Source organism: Elephantulus edwardii, unplaced genomic scaffold, assembly GCF_000299155.1.
Source record: "Elephantulus edwardii isolate Elephantulus edwardi_28Jun2011 unplaced genomic scaffold, EleEdw1.0 scaffold00127, whole genome shotgun sequence".
Taxonomy (NCBI): domain Eukaryota; kingdom Metazoa; phylum Chordata; class Mammalia; order Macroscelidea; family Macroscelididae; genus Elephantulus; species Elephantulus edwardii.
The window spans coordinates 4,151,177-4,170,091 of NW_006399877.1; the positions used below are offsets into that span (position 1 = coordinate 4,151,177).

The window sequence follows — 18,915 nt, forward strand, 5'->3', positions numbered from 1 at the left end:
ATGTTGCCACTGTTGTAAAACAGGACTGACCTCGGGGTTGGGGGGAGACTGAGAAAGATGGGTTCAATAATGTATACTGCATTGAAACAGATAAGGGAGAAAACTATTTAAAAGGGATATGTGATTAGGAATTTTTGTCATGACAGGAGTCCAGAGTGAAGGCTGCATAATGGAGTGGACCTGGGGGAAGGGATTGTAAAACAATGAAAGAATTTTTCATTTACTTTTCCAAGAGGGTGGTGTACTGGGGTGGGGGGAGGGTTGGGAGGGGAGAAAACTGCAACAATGAATGAATGGAAATCCAAAGTCTCTGTAAATTTTCATTGAAATTAATAATAAAAAAATTTTAATTTTTTTAAAAAAGACATTATGTAATAAGCCCTGCAAGAGTTGCCTGTAAAGCGCGGTCCCTTCCCTGTCCACATTGGCAGCCAATCCCCGCCCGCTCTTGAACAGCTCCGTGGAAAGATAAGGAGGCCTGAGTCAGCTCCCCGTGTCTGCCACCGTCTTCTATTTATAGCAAACACCCCACGTCCCCTCCTCTGGGCACCACCTGACTCAGACAGGGTTGACTGAAGTGAGACCAGCGCACAGACCACGCAGCAATGTCCAACTCGGATTACCTCCCGGACTACCCGCTCAACTCGGACTTTGTAAAGAGATTAAAGGCGGCGCTGGACACTGGGGACGAGGGCAGAGTGGCCAGCTTGATCTGCTCTGAGGTCCAACACGTGGATGCCGTTATAGAGCTGTCCAATGACGACTGGATGAAGGACCCTGCTGCCCAGCTGCCCACTGGTGTGCTGACAGGTAACCGGAGTGCATTGCTCCCAAAACTAAATTCCCATCACGAGGGCTGATTGTGCACTTTTGTTCATGGGGTGGGTTGTGCCTGGAGGTAGAGGGTATCGGAGGAGGAGTCCAAGGCTATGTGCTTGGACGTCTGATTCAGGCGTGTGTATTCACATCTGTGGGGCTGTTGTGACGAGTTGTTGTGCCCTTAATGTTAACTCATGCATTGTGCCTACCCGTCCATGCCAAGCAGAACTGCCCAGCGGGTTTCCAAGGCTCTGACCTTTCAGAAGCCCACAGCTGGCCTTTCCTCAGAGTGGACTCAGTGGTTTCACACTGCCAACCTTTTGGCTAGCTGTTGTTGTTATTGTTGTTGTTCTTGTTAGGTGCCGTCGAGTCGGAGATGACTCATAGCGACCCTGTGAACAAAAGACCTGAACACTTGTATAGCTTTCATCATTTTTCCCAAGTTCATAGGGTTTTCGGAAGCGAGCTATTTCAGAAGTGGATGCCACTCCTGCTCCCAAGCTCGTTTTAACCAGGGGCTCCACCAAACACTGTCCACCATGGGGAACCATTATCGCATTTGACACATCAGTGTCACAGTGTTCAGCTTCAGAGCAACCACGAGTTACCTCTGTACAGCAAGTGCACAGACCAGTATTACGCTACTTAGAAGAATGTTTGAACAAAAACAATTAAAACCAGGCCTCAGGGCCGCAGATTAAAATCACCCACCTTTGACTTGGTAGCATCACTTTCCATCCACCTAGTAATTAAGCATTTAACAATCGGTGCCACTCAGGAGCTCCTGCCACATAATAAATGTGTAACGTATGTTGTAGTTGTCAGGTGTCCCTGATCCCACTATGATTCACAGAGACCCTAGGGTGACAGAGAGAAGCCGCGTCCCATCCAGCACTGCCGTCGTGGTCCCTGCCATGCTCAAGCCCATTGGTCACCACCGTGTCAGTCCATTCTGTTGAGGGGCTGCCTCTCTTTCTCTGACCCTGTACTTTTCAAGCACAATGTCCTTCCCCAAGGACTGGCCCTCCTGACGTGTGTGTATGTGTGTGTGAGAGAGAGACAGCCTGTGCGGGGGTGTGTGTGAGAGAGCCTGTGCACGGTGTGCGTGTGTGTGTGTGTGTGTGTGTCTGTCTGTCTGTCTGTACAGGAGCTTACACACGGCCAGGCAGGCTGCCCTCCCTTGCACGCCAGGTCACTGGGAGTTGGAACCTCAATGACGTTGTGTTTGAATGAGTTGGCTTTTAACGTATCATTATGTGTATATGGGACCAGGTAGACAGAGGCACTATGAGTTGGAGTTGATTTGACAGCACCTGAAAACAGCAATAAAGCCTCAGCGGTGTGGTGGTTAAAACACTTACCTGCCAACTGAAAGCTTGGAGGTTCGAACCCACCAGCTGCTCTGTATGAGCAAGAAGTGACAGCAGCTTCTGAGCTCCCAGTCCCACGAGCTGTGGGGCAGTGCTCCGCCCTGCAGGACTCAACTAGAACAGACTCAAGGGCTATGTGGATACGTAACACATTTATATTCGTACATTTATACACATAGGGAGCTGCACTGTAATCCTGAAGGCATGCAGTTCGAATCCACCAGCTGCTCTACGGGAGAAAGATGGCCAGTCTCCTCCCATGAGATTTAATTGCCTCTCAGAATCCATTGCAGAGTCTACTACGGGTTGGTTCTCACTATGGTAAACAACAACAACATATATGCATGTGTAAGGAGCCCTGGCGCAGGTTGTTGTTGTTGTTGTTGTTGTTGTTGTTGTTAGGTGCTGTCGAGTTGGAGACGACTCGTAACGACCCTATGAATAAAAGGCCTGAGCACTGTTCATAGAGTTTCTGGAGGCAAGCTATTTCGGAAGTGGATGCCACTCCTGCTTCCACGCTTGTTTTAACCGGGGAGCTCCACCAAACACTGTCCACCATGGGTGACCATTATCACATTTGACACATCAGTGTCCCAGTGTTCAGCATCACAGCAACGAGTTACCTCTGTACAGCAAATGCACAGACCAGGGCTATACCACCTAGAAGAATGTTTGACAGAAAAACCAATTTGAAGCAGGCCTAAGAAAGTGAGTGTGGGCTTTGCAGGTGTGGTTGCTGTGATGCTAAACCCTGGTGCATAGTGGGAAACACATTGCTAACGGAATGGTCAGCAGTTCGACTCCATCAGTAGCTCCACAGCAGAATGACGGGCCAGCTCCTCCTGGACAGGTTACGGGCTTGGAGACCCAGTGGAGGGTGGTTGTGAGCAGCACCGAGGTGGCAGCTGGGTGTGTGTGTGTGTGCGTGTGTGCACGTGTGCACGCGCCCGTGTAAGCATAGACGCACATATACAAACACACCCACAGGTTGTGTGTACATATGTCTGAGTCACACAAGCAGACACTGGCGCAAGGCAGACCGTTTAACCACCAACAAAAGAGTTGGTGCAGCACGGAGTCTTGGTGGCCTAGTGGCAAGAAGCCGCACTGCAATCCTAGAGGTATGTGTTTCAAATCCACCAGATGCTCTGCTGGAGGAGAGGCAGTCTCCTCCTGTACCAGTCGGATCCGATTTGATGGTACACACACAAAATAAAAATTTACAAAGAGTCCCACAGCACCTCTCTCACCCTGCTGCTCCGTTCCTCCCTGTCTGCACGTGGGTGTATCCTTTACTGACAACCATGGAGACTTTCAGTCCCGCTCTTTTAAGTACAGTTCTGCCCATACTGCTCCGAGCCTTGATTTCAATGCTCCAGTGAGGTGATTCATATTAAAGAACAAACGCACGCTCTTGAGGAACAAGGATGGTGAGAGCTGTCTCAGGGACACAGGCAGGCTGTTGTCAGGAGGGGTCTGTCCTGGGAGAAGGGCAGGGGTGAGAGTGAGGGTCAGATGAAAGAAGGAAGACATCACGGAGGGAACACAGCCACTTCAAGGAGGAGCACAGGCCAGCAGACATGAGGACAGCACAGGACGGGCCAGGCCGACTGCTGCCGCGGCGTCACTATGCCGACCGCCTCCAGGCCCCAACAACGATAATGATGGTGGCTGACCCTAAAGTATTCACAGGGAGAACCAGCAAAAGGAAACGGCTGCTTTCACTTGGGTGGTTACAAACAAGCTGTAATCAAAATCTTCATCAGCCTTCGGAGGACAGCTTCCTCGTGTGGAGTTGAATCTTTAGGATCAATTCTAGGACCAGTCTTGATGAAACAAAAGTTCTGTGTTCTCTTGTAGGCTAATATCATTCCGTTCTCCAAGATGACTTGTTCTCTTGGAGGCTGATATCACGCTGTTCTCCAAGATGACGTCTAGATGACAGTGGATGAGTGGGTGCTTCAATCCCAGCAGCCTCCCGGCTGTAAACGTGAACCCCCAGCCCTCCAGCAGCCAGCCCGTCTTCCCTGCCCAGCACACCCTGTTCTCCTGAAGCTTTGTTTTCAGCCAGGAGACTCTTCAAAAGGGGCTTCTCCATCTGAGTCTTTGAGCAAAAAAATCCTCCATTTCTTCTTACCTTCACTTTTCTTTGTAAAACACCTTAACAAGGCTCAGAGCCAATCTGTCTCCTGAAAGGTTTCAAATTGAAGACAAGAACCTGGCCAAGGTAGAGGAAGAATTCTCAGGGTTTATTGTGTGCTGGGCTACTCAGCAAAAGGGGGGCGGGGGGACTTAGGGAGTTTATATGGGGTTTTAGCAAGTGTGTTTTAGGGGGTTGTGAGATGAGTTGATGTTGCAGTAGCTCATTGGTGCATCAAGTTTCTGGGTTTGGAAAAGGTCCTAATATGGGAATTTCTGAGTTTTGGTTCTGGAAAATATCCTGACATAGGATTTCTGAATTCTGGTTTCAGAAATATGTCCTGACATCGGGTTTTCTAAGTTCTGGTTTTGGAGACTGTCTTGTCATGGGATTTTCTGAGTTTTGGTTTTGGTAAATATCCTGACATAGGATTTTTGAGTTGAGATTCAACATTCATTATTTTTAGCTTAATATCTCCCATCTGCTTAAACTATTTTCCCTGGCCTTTCAATGCCTTTTCATTCCGTCTGGTGTTTTCTTATCTGAGCCCAGTTATCTTATCTTTGCCTTCTGCAGGGTAGACTTGGTGGCCTGCAGACACCAACACCATCTTTGAGCAAGGCCTTGGTGGTCCAGGTTTTTGTCTCTCCCAGCAGCATGCATCTCTGAACAAGAGTAATTTGGATGTAAATGTACATGTGACGTTATTTCTGCATTGGGGGTGGAGCTTGTGGTAATAGGCTTGAGATGCCGTCTGCATGCTGGAGAGCTCAGCTGTCCTGGTTATGGTGGTAGCATTCCTGAGAGTGCCTTGGTTAAAGCACCCCGCTGCCAATCCAAACGACCAGCAGGCTGACCCACCAGCCACTCCACAGGCGAAGGCTGAAGCCGCCTGCTTCCCTGAAGAGTTCCAGCCTCAGGGTTCCTGGAAGGCATTTCTCCTCTGCCCTGCAGGGTCACTGTGACTTGGGATTAGCATGATGGCGGTGGATGTTGGTTTGGAGTCTCTGAATCCATGGTGTGACTCCGGTATGCGTGGTGGGCCCCTAAACCAGACCTGACCATCGACTCAAACGAAATGGCACGCAGTGTCCTCTTGGTAGTTCACACGATCAGAGTGGGAGCTGGCCGTGCCAGAAAGACTGACCACGTGGCTTCAGGGCTGGGGCTTTGACAAGCGGAATCAGTTTGACCTCCGGGGAGCAGAGGAGGCTGGGAATTGGGCTCATTCACTTGGTTAATGGTCCTATCAGACCTCTGGACACCACAGCTTCCCCATTGGTGGCACCTGCCTCGACAGGAAAAGAATCCCCTGAAAGCCACCTGTGAGTGTGGGAAGGACATGAATTCAGATTCATGAGTCCACTTCAGATGACCGGAGAGAAGCTGGACCCTGCACAGGGTTAGACCCTCTGTAAAGCCACCCTTGTCCCCCCGACTGTAGCTCTGCCTCTCCTTCCCCCAGATCACAACCCCGCAGTCCCCCACAGCCACCGAAAGGCGTCTCTCTGCTGGGTAGTTTTACTGGGTCCCTCACACCCGCCAGGGCATCCTCAGAGGCAAGAGTCGCAGACCTGCGGCACAAGGGTTGGTGGTTCAAGCCCGCCCAGCACCTCCTCAGGAGGCAGACGTGGAGGTCTGCTCCCAGAAAGCTTCAAACCCAATAGAAAAAGAAACACCACCCCCCACCAAGCCCACAGCAGGTTAGGGCCGCCCCAGTGTCCCTCAGCTTCCGAGACTGTGATCCTTACTGGACAGGCAGCCTCAGCTTCCTCCCTCCAACCAGCTGGTGGGTTTGAATAACCAACTTTCTGGTTACTGGCCAAGTTCTTCTTCACCAGTGGCCCTTTTTTCCCTATGGCTCCTCCACAAACATCACAGAACAGAAGACCTGGCTGGGCAGAGAGCTCTGTCACCAAGTGTCGCTGTGAGACGGACTAGACCCAGGGATTTGGTTCAGAATTTACCTGTGTTCTTTGCCTCGTGAAGTAATTAGAGGGTGACAAGGGGGTGCTGGAGGGTGGGTGCAAGGGATCAGGTGTTGGCAGGCCAACCCTTTGCTCTTCCACAGACGCCCTGGAATTCGTTTTCTGTACAGAAACATTTCGCTTCCTCTTCTGCGGAAGCCGGCCTCTCCCACTAATGTGACTACGGGAAGCTTTGCCCTTTCATCTCGTCACTACCAGGTGACTCGCTGAGAAAGAACTCTCAGGGAGGAAGGACAACGGGGGGGCGGGGGCCGAGACCCATCTTGCCCCCAAATGCCTGCACCATACAATTTGGTAACTGGTGTAATCAAACTACTTAAGGAACAACTGATTACTAATTGCTATTATTAAGGATGTCAGCATCCCATGATTCTGCTGCTGATACATTATATACAAGTCAAGATGCTACTTGAATTCTTGATTGAAATAGAAACACAGTGACATTATGTTGTGTTTGGGGAGATGGTATTTAAGCATCTGGGGCAAGTTAAAGAAAGGCTAATTGAAGTTTTATTAAGAGATTGCGGCCACCAGTACATATAGGTGGACTGCTGGCCTGTGATGGACAGGTGTGCTGTGTGACACGGGCCCATTTACAATCCTGGGCACCAGACCCAGCCAGCAATCCTGAAGGCACAGTGCTGCGTAGAACCTGGTGAGGGGCCCAGAAGCCTCACTTTAGCTGAGGGTCACCTTAGCTGAGGGGAGACCCAGCTTCCAGGATGCGCAGAGGGGTAGGCGTTACATTGGTACAGCTTCTGCCTCCCGCTGTCGTCAGCTGCTCTGGAGTTAGACCTGGCTCATGGTCACACACAATGGACACTCACTGTCCAGCCCAGCACCCTCCCCAGCATGGCTGTGGAGTAGATCAGGCACTCTGTACTGTTTCCACTGGTTGATTTCAGAAGCAGATCACCAGGCCTTTCTTCCTAGTCCATGTCAGTCTGGAAGTTCTACAGAAACCTGCCCAGCATCCCAAGGACACTCCAGCCTCCAGTGATAGAAGCATGGTGTCTGCACATTAAGTGCATTGGCCAGGAATTGAACTGGGGTCTCCTGCGTGGGAGGTGAGAATGCTACCACTCAGCCACCACTGCTTGTGCCTTCAAGGCCTCATCCTCAAGGACAAGTGTGTTGTGAGTTGCCCTGTTGAACTTGGCTGCTGTTGCTGGAGTGAGATGATACATCTCATTGTTGTTTTCATTGCATCTCTCCAATAACCAGGGATTCTGAACGTTGCTCCATGTGTTTCTTGGCCACCTGACTTTCTTTTTGGTGAAGTGTCTATTCCTATCTTTGTGCCCGGGTTATTTGCCTTTCCCGTCTTGAGATGCTAGTGTATTCTATAAATTTTAGTTAACAAGAGCTCTGGTGGCCTAGTGGCAAGAAGCTTCACAGCAATCCTGAAGGGGCATGGTTCGAGTCCACCAGATGCTCTACTGGAGAAGGATGGGCAGTCTCCTCCTGTGCCCACTGGATATGATTTGATGGCACACAACACCAACAACAAAAATAAAATAAAGTGTCACTAAAAAAAGTTTAAAAAATGTTTTCGTTATTAGCCACTTCTCAGATACGTAATTGCCAAATATTTTTCCCAGTCTGTGGGCTTCCTTTTCACCCTGCTGCAGATTTTTTTTACGTGCATATGATTTTATTTTTTAGAAGGTACTATTTATCTAATTTATCCTCTCCTGAATGTAGGCTGACAATGATGTGGAGAGATCAGAGCTCTTGTACATTGCTAGGGGAATGTAAAATGGTACAACCACGACGGGCCTTCCTAAAAAGGTTGAAAATAGAAATACCATTTGACCCAGTTCTCCTACTCCTGGGAACATACACTAAAGAAACCAGAGCCACCACACAAACAGATGTATGCACACCCATGTTTAACACAATAGCAAAGGGATGGAAGCATCCCAAGTGCCCGCCAACAAACAAATGGATAAAAAAACTGTGATATGTTCCTACAATGGAATACTATGCAGCCTTGAAAAACAATGAGCTTGTAACATACTACATAACATTGATGAGGCAAGAAGATACTATACTAAGTGAAATACCTCAGTCACAAAAGGACAAAACCTGCATATGACCGCTGTTATAAAAATAGGATGGACTTGGAGTTGAGGAGGTGAGAATAGAAAAGGAATGGATAGATCACGAACACTGCATGGGAATAGGTGAAGGGAAGGGCTATCTGAAAGAAATGGGTGATTGGACATGATTTGCATGACAACTAACTAACAGACATAAGACGTGCATTACAAAGAGAATAGGGGAGGGGGAAGAAAATGTGCATCAATAAATGAGTGAAAACCTGAACTTCCTGTAAAATTTAAATTGAGACTAGTATCAATTTAAAAAATAAAAAAGACCAAAAAGTATGTGAATTGATGATCTCACTGAGACATGAACCTGCAATGGAAAGGACTCTGAACTGGTGTGAAGGTCAAGGTTTCCTGGGCTCTTAAGTTCTACACCGTGTGACCTTGAACATGCCCATCCTTTCTCTGAACTGAACTTGCTCATTTTGAAAAATAAATTGATCTACACCTTCTCTAACGTTCTTTACAAACATGAACAACTGAATTCTAAGAAAGAAATTGTGGTTACAGGAGAGATAAATTAACCTCCATCACCATGGCAGGTGTGTCACCTTCCAGGAGGTGTGTGCATAGACCGTGCCCCAGGCCTTCCTATCTGAGTGCTGCTATGACCTGAATACCACAAGGAGGTGGCTTTAGCAAACAGAACTTTACCCACAGCCTAGGAAGCTAGAAGTCCAAACTCAAGCCCCAGTTCTAGGGGAAATATTCTCTCTGTCATCTCTCGGGGAAGGCCCTTTTCTCATTTCATGGGCCCAGCATCACTGGGGATCTCTCTGTATCTGGGGGATCTCTGTATATCTTGGGGATCGCTGTTTATCTTGGGGATCTCTCTGTCTATCTCTCTGTATGTCTTGGAAGTCCCTGGTTACATTTCCCTCTCCTTCTCTGTGATTCTCTTTTCCACTCATCCATCTATCCTACCCCTTCCTGCCTTCAGGGCTTTATCCCGGGGCCAGTGCTGCTCCTCTGTTTTATATAGTTGGTTACCCGAAGGACTGAGCACCTCCCTAGTATTACTGGTCACTTCAGTTGTCGTTGTTGCTGTCATATGCCATCAAGTCAGAACTGACCCATAACTCCTGTTCCTACCGGCTTTCAGAGACATTAAATCGTATGGGAGGAGATTACCTATCCTTCTGTGGAGCAGCTGGTGCATTCAAACCATGTGCCTTTGGGATTGCAGCACAGCTTCTTACCACTAGGCCACTAGAGAGGCCTGTTTATTGTTTGGCTGAAAGTTGAGCCCCCAGGGTGTGTTTTGTCCCAGCTTTGAAGGGTCACTGAGGGCGGGTGGTCTCCGAGGTACACCAGTCTCTTGTCAGCTCAGCCAGCCCGGCCTTTGCTTTGGTTTTGAGCTCTGTTCCAAACCCATCAGTTACTTTTGAGACACAGAATGAACAGATTTGGCAGAGAAGCAAAAAGGCCCAGTTGGGAGAGCACAGATGTCATACCATGTGAAAATGTCAAGGAGTCGAATAACAGCAGCTGAGATGAGGATTTTCCTCAAGGCCTGCGGAGAGAGAAGGCCTCCCCTACAGCCTGCGCCCTGGCTTCACACTCAGCCTCCTGGCGGAGAAAATGAGTTCCTGTCTGTTGAAGCCACCACGAGAGGTGTGCCTGTTACCGCAGCACGAGGAGACCAGGATAGCCTCCTACGGCTGCATTCTACAGATGGGAACACTGAGGTGTTCACTCACAGGGCAGGGGGCTATCAGGACCACAGCTTACACCCCCTGTGTGCTCCCTGTTCACGCTGCCTACCCACCCAGAGATACCTTACAGAAAGAGCCAGGAAAAATGTTCCCACTGGGGCCACGTACAACTTATTGTCTAAACATTTACACTGCTATGGTTCAAACTGTGTCCCCATGTGATGTGTCAGCTTCATACCTCCGAAGGTGACTGTGTCTGGGGACACGGGCTCTTCCTCTGACAGTTTCTATCGGAAGTTCAGGATATGGTACTGGAGGAAGGGAGGCCCTGCTCTCATACTTGCAATGGGAAATTCTGCTCTTGAGGGTCTGTTTAAAGAGCTGAAGAGCTAGGGTGTCTCTTTAAAGATGAAGGCCTACCTGGCCCAAGCTGAGATGCTTTCAGTTATTTCCTATGCACGTGAACGTTGGGCCACAAAGAAGGAATTCCAAAGAATTGATAATTTTAAATTGTGACGTTGTTAAAAATATTGGATTTCCTATGCACTCCTAAAACCAGGAATTAACGGACAAACAAGTGACATTTATTTCAACAAACAGATGTAGTCCTGGATGTTCACATGAGTCTGTGCCAAATATCTGTAAGACAGCTACCTGGTCAACTGGCATTGATAGATATTTGTCCGCATTTAAAAAAAAAAAAGGTGAGGCAAAAGAATATAGAAACTGCCAAACAATATCATTAATATCACATACAAGTAAAATCTTGCTGAAGATTATTCAAATATGGTGGAATACATTGACAGGGAACGTTAAGAAATTCAAGCCAGAATGAAATTCATAGAAAAATCTTGGCTAAACATAGAGAATACCAGAAAGGTGCTTATTTGTGTCTGATTCTGCAAAGGTGTTTGACTGTGTGAATCCTAACAAATTATGGCCAACACTGAGAATGGGAATCCCAGAAGTTTTAATTGTGCTCACGTAAAACCTACACATAGATCAAGAAACTGTTGTCCAAACATAACAAAGGAACACTGCATGGATAAAAATCAGGAAAGGTGTATGTCAAGGTTGCATCCTTTCTTCATACCTATTCAATCTCTATGTGTGCCAAATCAGTAGAGAAGCTGGACTATACGAAAAATGTGGCATCAGGGTTGCAGGACGACTCATCAGATGACATAATCTTTCTTGCAGAAACTGAGAAGGGCTTGAAGTACTTTCTGCGTGAGATCAAAGACTTCAGCTTTCACTATAGACTAGATCTCATCATGGAGAAAACAAAAATCCCCGCCAATACACAGCATCATGATAGATGGTAAAAAAGAGTGAAACTGCCAATTACATCATTTTACTCGGACCCACAACCAACACGCATGGTAACAGCACTTAAGAAATCAAAAGATGTGTTGCATTGGGAAAATCTACTGTCAAGGACCTCTCTAAAGTGTTAAAGAGCAAGGATGTTCCTTTAAAGACTAAGGCTCTCTTGATCCAAGCTTTGTTTTTCAATTATTTCCTATGCCCCTGAAATTTGAACAATATATAAGAACAACAAAAGAGCAGTCTATCCTTTTTTTTTTCTCAGTCCATACTTTTGAGTTGTGGTGTTGGAGAAGAGCACTGACTACCCCGTGCACTACCGCAAGAACAAACACGTCTTGGAAAAGATGCAGCCAGAGTGCTCTTTGGAGGCAGGGACGACAAAGCTTCATCCCTCATACTTTGGGTATGTTGCTAGGAAAGGCTGTTTCTTGGAGAAGGATCTCATGCTTGGGAGGGTGGAGAGACAGTGAGAAAGAAAGGTCTTCCAACGAGAAGGATTGACACAGCATCTGCAGCCGTGGGCTCAGGCGTCTAGAGGCGGTGAGGAGCGTACAGGACAGGGTGGGATTCAGGTCTGTCCTTTACAGGGCTGTTCTCAATTATACTCAACTCAATGGCAGCTAAAAATGACTCGGCACCAGCGCTCTCTTATAATGTCTTACGAAGGAGTCCTGGTGGCGCCTTTGTTAAGCATTCTGCTGCTAATCCAGGAATGGTGGTTCAGACCCAGCCAACAGCACTAAGGAATCTGCTCCTGCAAAGATCACCACCTAGAAACCCTCTGGGGAGGTTCTGCTGTGTCACGGGGTCACTGGGAGTCAGAACTGACTCAATGGCACACAACAACAATAAACAAAACCAAATCCACGTCCACCGCCACTGGCATGAGTTCTGCTCAGCGCGTACGACAGAGCAGAAAGGCTTCCGGAGCTTCCAGGCTGCAGTCTTTCTGGACGCAAACCTCATCATCTTTCTCGTACAGAACAGCTGGGCGAGTGTGAACTGTTGACCTTCCAGCCAGCAGCCAGGCACTTAATTTCATCAGAGCTCCTTCCCACCACAGCCTCTCACAGAAGGTCGACCCGTGTCTACAGTGAAGATGTCTTTACAAGAGGCAGAGAAACACCCTGGGTGGCCAGCAGCCCCGAGAGCCTGGGACAGCGGTGGACACACGCTGAAATCAGAGGAGTCAGTACCATCTGCCCTGTGATTTGAACTCCTGGCCCAAAGAACTGTGAGACAGCAAGGGTGTCTGTCCTTTGTGGTGTCTGTGAGTACAGCACTAGGCAGGTAAAGTGTGCACACACACATACACACCCCCATCTCAACAGTGTGCACCCCTGTGGTTATTATTAGACGCTGGCAGGTTGACTCCTCCGAGTCCAGCCACCCCAAGAACAGAACAAGCGCCTGCGGGGCCCTGAAGCAGCCTCACGCTCTCTGCTGTGCTCAGCCCAAGGCTGCAGCCACCGCGTCTGTCCACCTCATCGAGGGCCTTCCTCTCACTCACTGACCCTGCCTTTTCCAAGCACAATGTCCTTCTCCAGGACCCTCCTGACAACACGGCCTGAGTGCGTGAGGTGAACCCTCCCCTCCTGATATCTGAGAAGCCATCTGATTGCACTTTCTCTAAGACAGATGTGTTTGTTCTTTAGACAATTGTGAATTCATCACTGAGCCAACACCACAGTCCACGCACATCGATTCTTCAATCTTCCTTCTCCATTGTCCAACCTTCACAAGCATATGAAGCAATTGGTTTCAAATAATTATATATACGTGTTGCATTAAAAACCACGGATGAATGAGTGGGGTGCCTAGGTGGAGAACGAAAGTAGAACTAAGAAGCGTGAGGTCACCTGACAGGCCAGGGGGCACGGGGGCGGCTCTGTGCTCCCTCACGTCCTGCTCAGAGGCTGTGGGGGGCAGGGAGCCCTGCTCGAAGCAAAATGAAATTAAACCTTTCTAAGTACTTATAAATCAGCACCTAATGACGGTATCCCACCACCAGCCTGAGCCACGCTCTTATTACTTTGATTCACAAGCCGGGAGAAGATCCAGAATTATGCACAAATTATGGTCCCATCTTCTTAATTAACGCTGATTGCAAAATTCTTGCTAAAGTCCTTGCTAACAGACTCAATTATGCACTGCCTGAATTGATTCACCCGGATCAAGTGGAATTTATTAGAAATACACTTTCCTACAATAACATCAGATTATCTTTGAATATAGTTAAATTATTTAGGAATAAAATGGCTCCAGCACCAGCCTTGGGTTTAGATATAGGGGAAAGAACAGCCCTGCCCCCGTCTAGAAGGAAGCGTTTCTTCGTTCCCTTCAAGACAGGCACCCTCCACTCTTTTTCCCAGTAGCAGGCTGAGTCGCTCTGTGCAGAGATGAAATTCGTGCCTCAGAGCTAATGGTCTGGCTTCAAAGGCAGATGGGCAGGAGAGAAAAGCCTTCAGGGTCCGTCTCAGTGCCCCCAACACCAGCCGCCGCTGCCTGCCAAACACTGCAATTGCAATTAGAGGAAATCAGGGTATTTTCAGAATCAAAATTGAGAAACAGGCTAATAAAGAAATAATGTATGCTGATGACATACTTCCATTAACTTCCCTCCCGGCACGTGGGAGGGTTTGGAAAGAGCAGAGAGGTGGGCACAGTGGCCAAGGGTCTTTCCTGCCTTTCCAAGAGCGTGCTGGTTCTCTGCCATGGAGGGAGGGGCACAGCTTAGGAGAGACCATGGAGAGGGAACCCCAAGCATCTCTGGCCCTGAACTTCCTCCCCAGCCTAGTTTCCCATTGTTTCTTAACACCATGCCAAACACAGTAAATGAACTTAACCTAGAGCTGGGTCTGCAGTGCCCATGGCCGCCAGGCACTGGTGTGTGTTACCAGGTTGACTCTGGCTCATGGGGACCCACTGTGTCCAGGTGGAACACTGTCTGGTCCTGCATCTCTGCACCTCAGGCTTCTGGCTCATGGGGACCCACTGTGACCAAGCGGAACACTGTCTGGTCCTGCATATCTGCGCCTCAGGCTTCTGGTTCACAGCCCGTTTTCATCTTCTTCCTCTGCTCTTTGCTTGGCCAACCATGATGTTCTTTTGTAACAGCTGACCGTTCCTGGAACTGTGCAAGTGAAGACATGCCATTCTGTCTCCTAAGGAACTCTGACAGCCATGTCTCTTCTAGGGGCTCTTTTCTTTTTCTTCTTCATCGTCATCTTCTTCTTCTTCCTCTTACTCCTCCTCCTCCTCTTCCTCCTCCTTCTTCTTTTTTATTAATTTGAATGAAAGTTTACAGAGACTTTGGATTTCCATTCATTCATTGTTGCACTTTTCTCCCTGCCTCCCCCCCCCAGTCCATTATTATTATATAATCCCTCCCCCCCAGGTCCACTCCACTATGCAGCCTTCATTCTGGACTCCTATCATGACAATAATACCCAATCATATATCCGTGTGTGTATGTACTGTCAAATCGGATCTGACTGGTACAGGAAGAGATTGCCCCTCCTTTTCCAGCAGAGCCTCTGGTGGATTTGAACCACGTACCTCTGGGATTGCAGTGCAGCTTCTTATCACTAGGCCACCAGAGCTCCCTCATATATGCCTTTTAAACAGTTCTTTCCCTCATCTGTTTCAATGCAATATACATCATTCCTCCCCTCCTTCTCTGTCTTCCTTCAACCCAGATGTCAGTCCTGTTTTACAACAGTGGCCTTATGCTGAGATATTTCACTTAGCATAATGTCCTCCAGGGTCACCCATTTTGTACAATATTTCAAGAGTTCCTTGTTTTTCGATGCTGCATAGTATTCCATTGTGTGAATACACCACAGCTTCTCTATCCATTCATTTGTTGATGAGCACTTGGACTGCTTCCAGCACTTTGTCATTATAAACAAATAATAAACGTGGGTGTGCGTATATCTGAGTGGGTGGCAGTTATGGTTTCTTTAGGGTAAATTCCCAGTAGTGGAATTGCTGGGTCAAATGGTATCTCTATTTGCAACTTTTTGAGAAAGCGCCATATAGCCTTCCACAGTGGTTGCACCATTTTATACTTCCACCAACAGTGAATAAGGGTTCCAGTCTCTCCGCAACCTCACCAACATTTGATGTTTGCTGTTCTGTTAAATTTTGCTATTCTTACTAGTTGAGATGATATCTCATAGCTGTTTTGAGACTTGGCTCTTAACCCACCGCCCAGCCATCACATCCATTCTGACTCTGAGCAGCCCCCCAGGCAGGCTGGAGCTCCCCACGGAGTTTCTGGGGCTGCAGGCTGGTGTACCTTCCTCCCACACAGCAGCTGGAGGGGCTTGAAACTGCCATCCCCATGTCAGTTAGTGGCTCAGTGCTTAATCTGCTGTGCCACCAGAGCTCTTTGTGAGTAATGACAGGTGACAAAACCCCTGTGCTTCCAAGGACCCAGGTTTGTCTCTAGCATGACACCAGGGTGAGTGTGAGGGACAGACATCATGAAAGCGGGTGTGGAAGGTGACCTGTGAGAAGCCAGACAGGGCGGGCCAACACCAGCAACACTTGGAGTCAATAGCACCTGTCCATTTCCCCAACCAAGAAAGCAAGCCCACTGCTATGAGGAGGTTCTGAGTCACAGTGACCCTTAGGACGCTGGACCCCAGGTTTTCAAGGCGGTTCCTACAGGTGCAGCCGGCTGTATGTTTCTCCCTTAGAGAAGCTTGAGAAGTTAAATCCCTGACCTTTCTGTCAGTGGCCAGGCACGTCAGCCGCTACACTTCCCTCCAAGGCCCCCTCCGTTTTCCCACATAGGTCCACATGGCGGACCTGTCCACCGCATCCAGGTCAGGCACTGCAGCTGGATGAGCCAGAAAGTATTCCTGGATGAGGCGTCTCTCAGTGGAGGAGGCAAACCAGAGGCTACGTCCGCCACCACAAACCTGTAAAGGTGAGGTCCAGGCAGCAGCGCGGAGTGGCTGGAGGGGCCTTAACTCTGAGCATCAAGGATGTGAGAGAAGGAATCTCTGCACGGAACCCAAGCAAAGGAGCAGGCTGCTTTAGTGAACCACACTGAAGGCAAAGCATGGTCATAACCATGATTCTGCAAATTGAACCCAGGGTAGGAAGAACGCAACCAGCACATGCTGGCCAGCAGTGCAGAGGGTGACCAGACGGGAAACAAAGACAGGAAGAGGAGGGGAAAGAAGGCGACAATGCCTATGGGGAGAGGTGGTGTCGAGGAAAACAAGCGCCAGCCAAGACAAGAAGGGAGCCTTTGTGTGCGGGCAGCCTTCACCGCCTGGTGCTTCAGTAAAACAAACACCATAAGGAGGTGGATTTACAAATAAAACTTTGTTTTCTCACAGCGAGAATTCAGGCCCCAGCTTTACGGCAAAGCTCTCTCTCTGCCACTGTCTCGCTCTGAGTTCTGGAGGAAGGCCCGTGTCTGGTTTCAGATTGGTGATGTTCATGTGTCCCACCACCTGTCTGCCCTTTTCTGCTCCTCTGACTCAGGCACATTTCCTTTCACGGTGCTTCACTTATCAAGCTCTGCAAAGACTGTTGTGTTTTTTGCTGGTTTTTTTTTTTCAAATTGAGAGCTGGAGGCAAGTCTGTGCTGAGTGAGCCCACAGCACCATCTCCCCACAGCTCTGCTCACTCCATGTCTCTGTATCACGTGTTGGTTCTTCTCCTGATATTCCGTACATTTCCATTATGCTAGTTTTCCACTGCAGTTTAGAAACATCACTTTTCTCAGCATTGAGAGACACACTTCCCCCAAATGTCCGTGGTGTTTTGCTTCAGTGTGAGATTGGTCTCCTTGCAGTCCTCTGGAACCACCTCCGCAGCTTCCCTGAGGTCGGCCTGGATCTCAGAAAAGATCCACCTAGTATCTGCAATCATCTCGCTAATAACCACACTCATAAAAGCGTGTAAGCCAGCTGTTTCATGCCTCCTGCCTTAATGTCCCCCTTTTTAAATGGTCAGTTTCTGATTTCCGCTATCAAGTCAGCACTCTGAGAAACAAGCATGTCCCTTTTGGTGAAGAATCCTTTGTCCAAAAACCCAGAAACCATAGGGTCACACAACTTGGTGGGTGGAGGGAGGAGGTAGAGGAAGTGGGGAAAATCCATCGGGACCTGAGAAGATGGGGAGGCATAGTTCAAAGGTGATTCATTTCGTAAAACACGATGCATGGGAATGATTGTAGGAAACACAATATGAATGAAGGAAAGGGTGAAACACAATGTAGACAAATCTTGTACGCAAACCAATATAAAAAATTTTTAAAAGAAAAAACAAACCCACAATATACATGAATGAAATATAATGTAAATGAAAAATTGTATAAAATACAATGTACATGCATGAAACATAATGTATATGAATGATAAAAATATTAATAAAAAGGAAAAATATCAACCTACACAAATTTTGTCTCATTAACATAAAAAAGTATTCCAGGGAGAAAAAAGCAACAATGAATGAATGGAAATACAAAATCTCTGTAAACATTCATTAAAATTAATTTTAAAAAAGTATTCCCATGTCAGATTATAAGCACAGATGTAGGACTTGGGATTTATGACAGTTACTTATTTTCAATTTTTATTTTCTATTGCGGGACCAATCCTTGGAGAAGAACATCGTACTCAAAAGGGTAGAGGGACATCACAGGAGAGGAAGACCCCAGATGAGATGGACTGATACAGTGACAGGGAATGGGGGTTGGTGTGTCGGAATCAGTGAGACTGGCTCAGGACAGAGCAGGCTTCGGAGCTGCTGTACAGAGGGTCACTATGGGTCACAGGCTACTTGACAGCACATAACAACAAACAACAACATTAGTCTGATTCCAAAGTTCATATAGATTGTGTTTCACATTACCCTTCATTCACATCGTGTTTCATACATCTTTCCAATTCATAATGATTTATAAAATTCATCATCATTGTTCTGTGCCCACCATTACCCCATTTTTCTGAATCTTTCTCATTTCCTTGACCTATCCCTGCCCCAACCCACCAGATTGTACAACCTTTTGACTTCCCCCTGCTCCCACCCTCCTCAACCTGAGTCCTTATAAATGTTTTACTAGTTATCTTTCTATTTCTACAATGAAGGTCTTATGAAATATTTGTCCTTATGAGACTTAGTTCACTCAGCATAATGCTCTCCAGACCCTCCCAAGTTACGTAGTAATTTTCAAAACTGTCGTTCCTGAGTGCTGTGTAGTATTTTGCTTTCTTTGTTTGAAGTGTAGTCCATTACTGAAGCCCATAGTCTGAGCTTTTCCAATAATTCCTCTCTAGGTTACTGATTCTTCATGTTCGGCCAGCAAGGCTGTGTGTCAGCTGCATATTCCAGGCTGTTGAGAAGTCTTCCTTCAGTCTTGGTGCTACATTCTTCTTCATATTCTCCACCTTCTCTGATTATTTGCTCGACATACAGTTTGCATAAGGCCAAGGCTGGACTACTCACAAAAAAGTTGGTGATTCACTGGAAGGAAGCTCC

At 47.7% G+C, this 18,915-nt stretch overlaps 1 protein-coding gene across 1 annotated transcript in view; it reads left to right on the top strand.

The window, feature by feature from the left end:
* The first annotated feature begins 605 nt into the window (after window positions 1-605).
* Window positions 606-18,915, top strand: part of ASB18 (ankyrin repeat and SOCS box containing 18) — an 85,725-nt gene continuing 67,415 nt past the window's right edge. Inside the window, exon 1 of the mRNA XM_006893519.1 lies at window positions 606-810. Coding sequence (XP_006893581.1) covers window positions 606-810 — 205 coding nt within the window. The remainder of the gene's footprint in view (window positions 811-18,915) is intronic.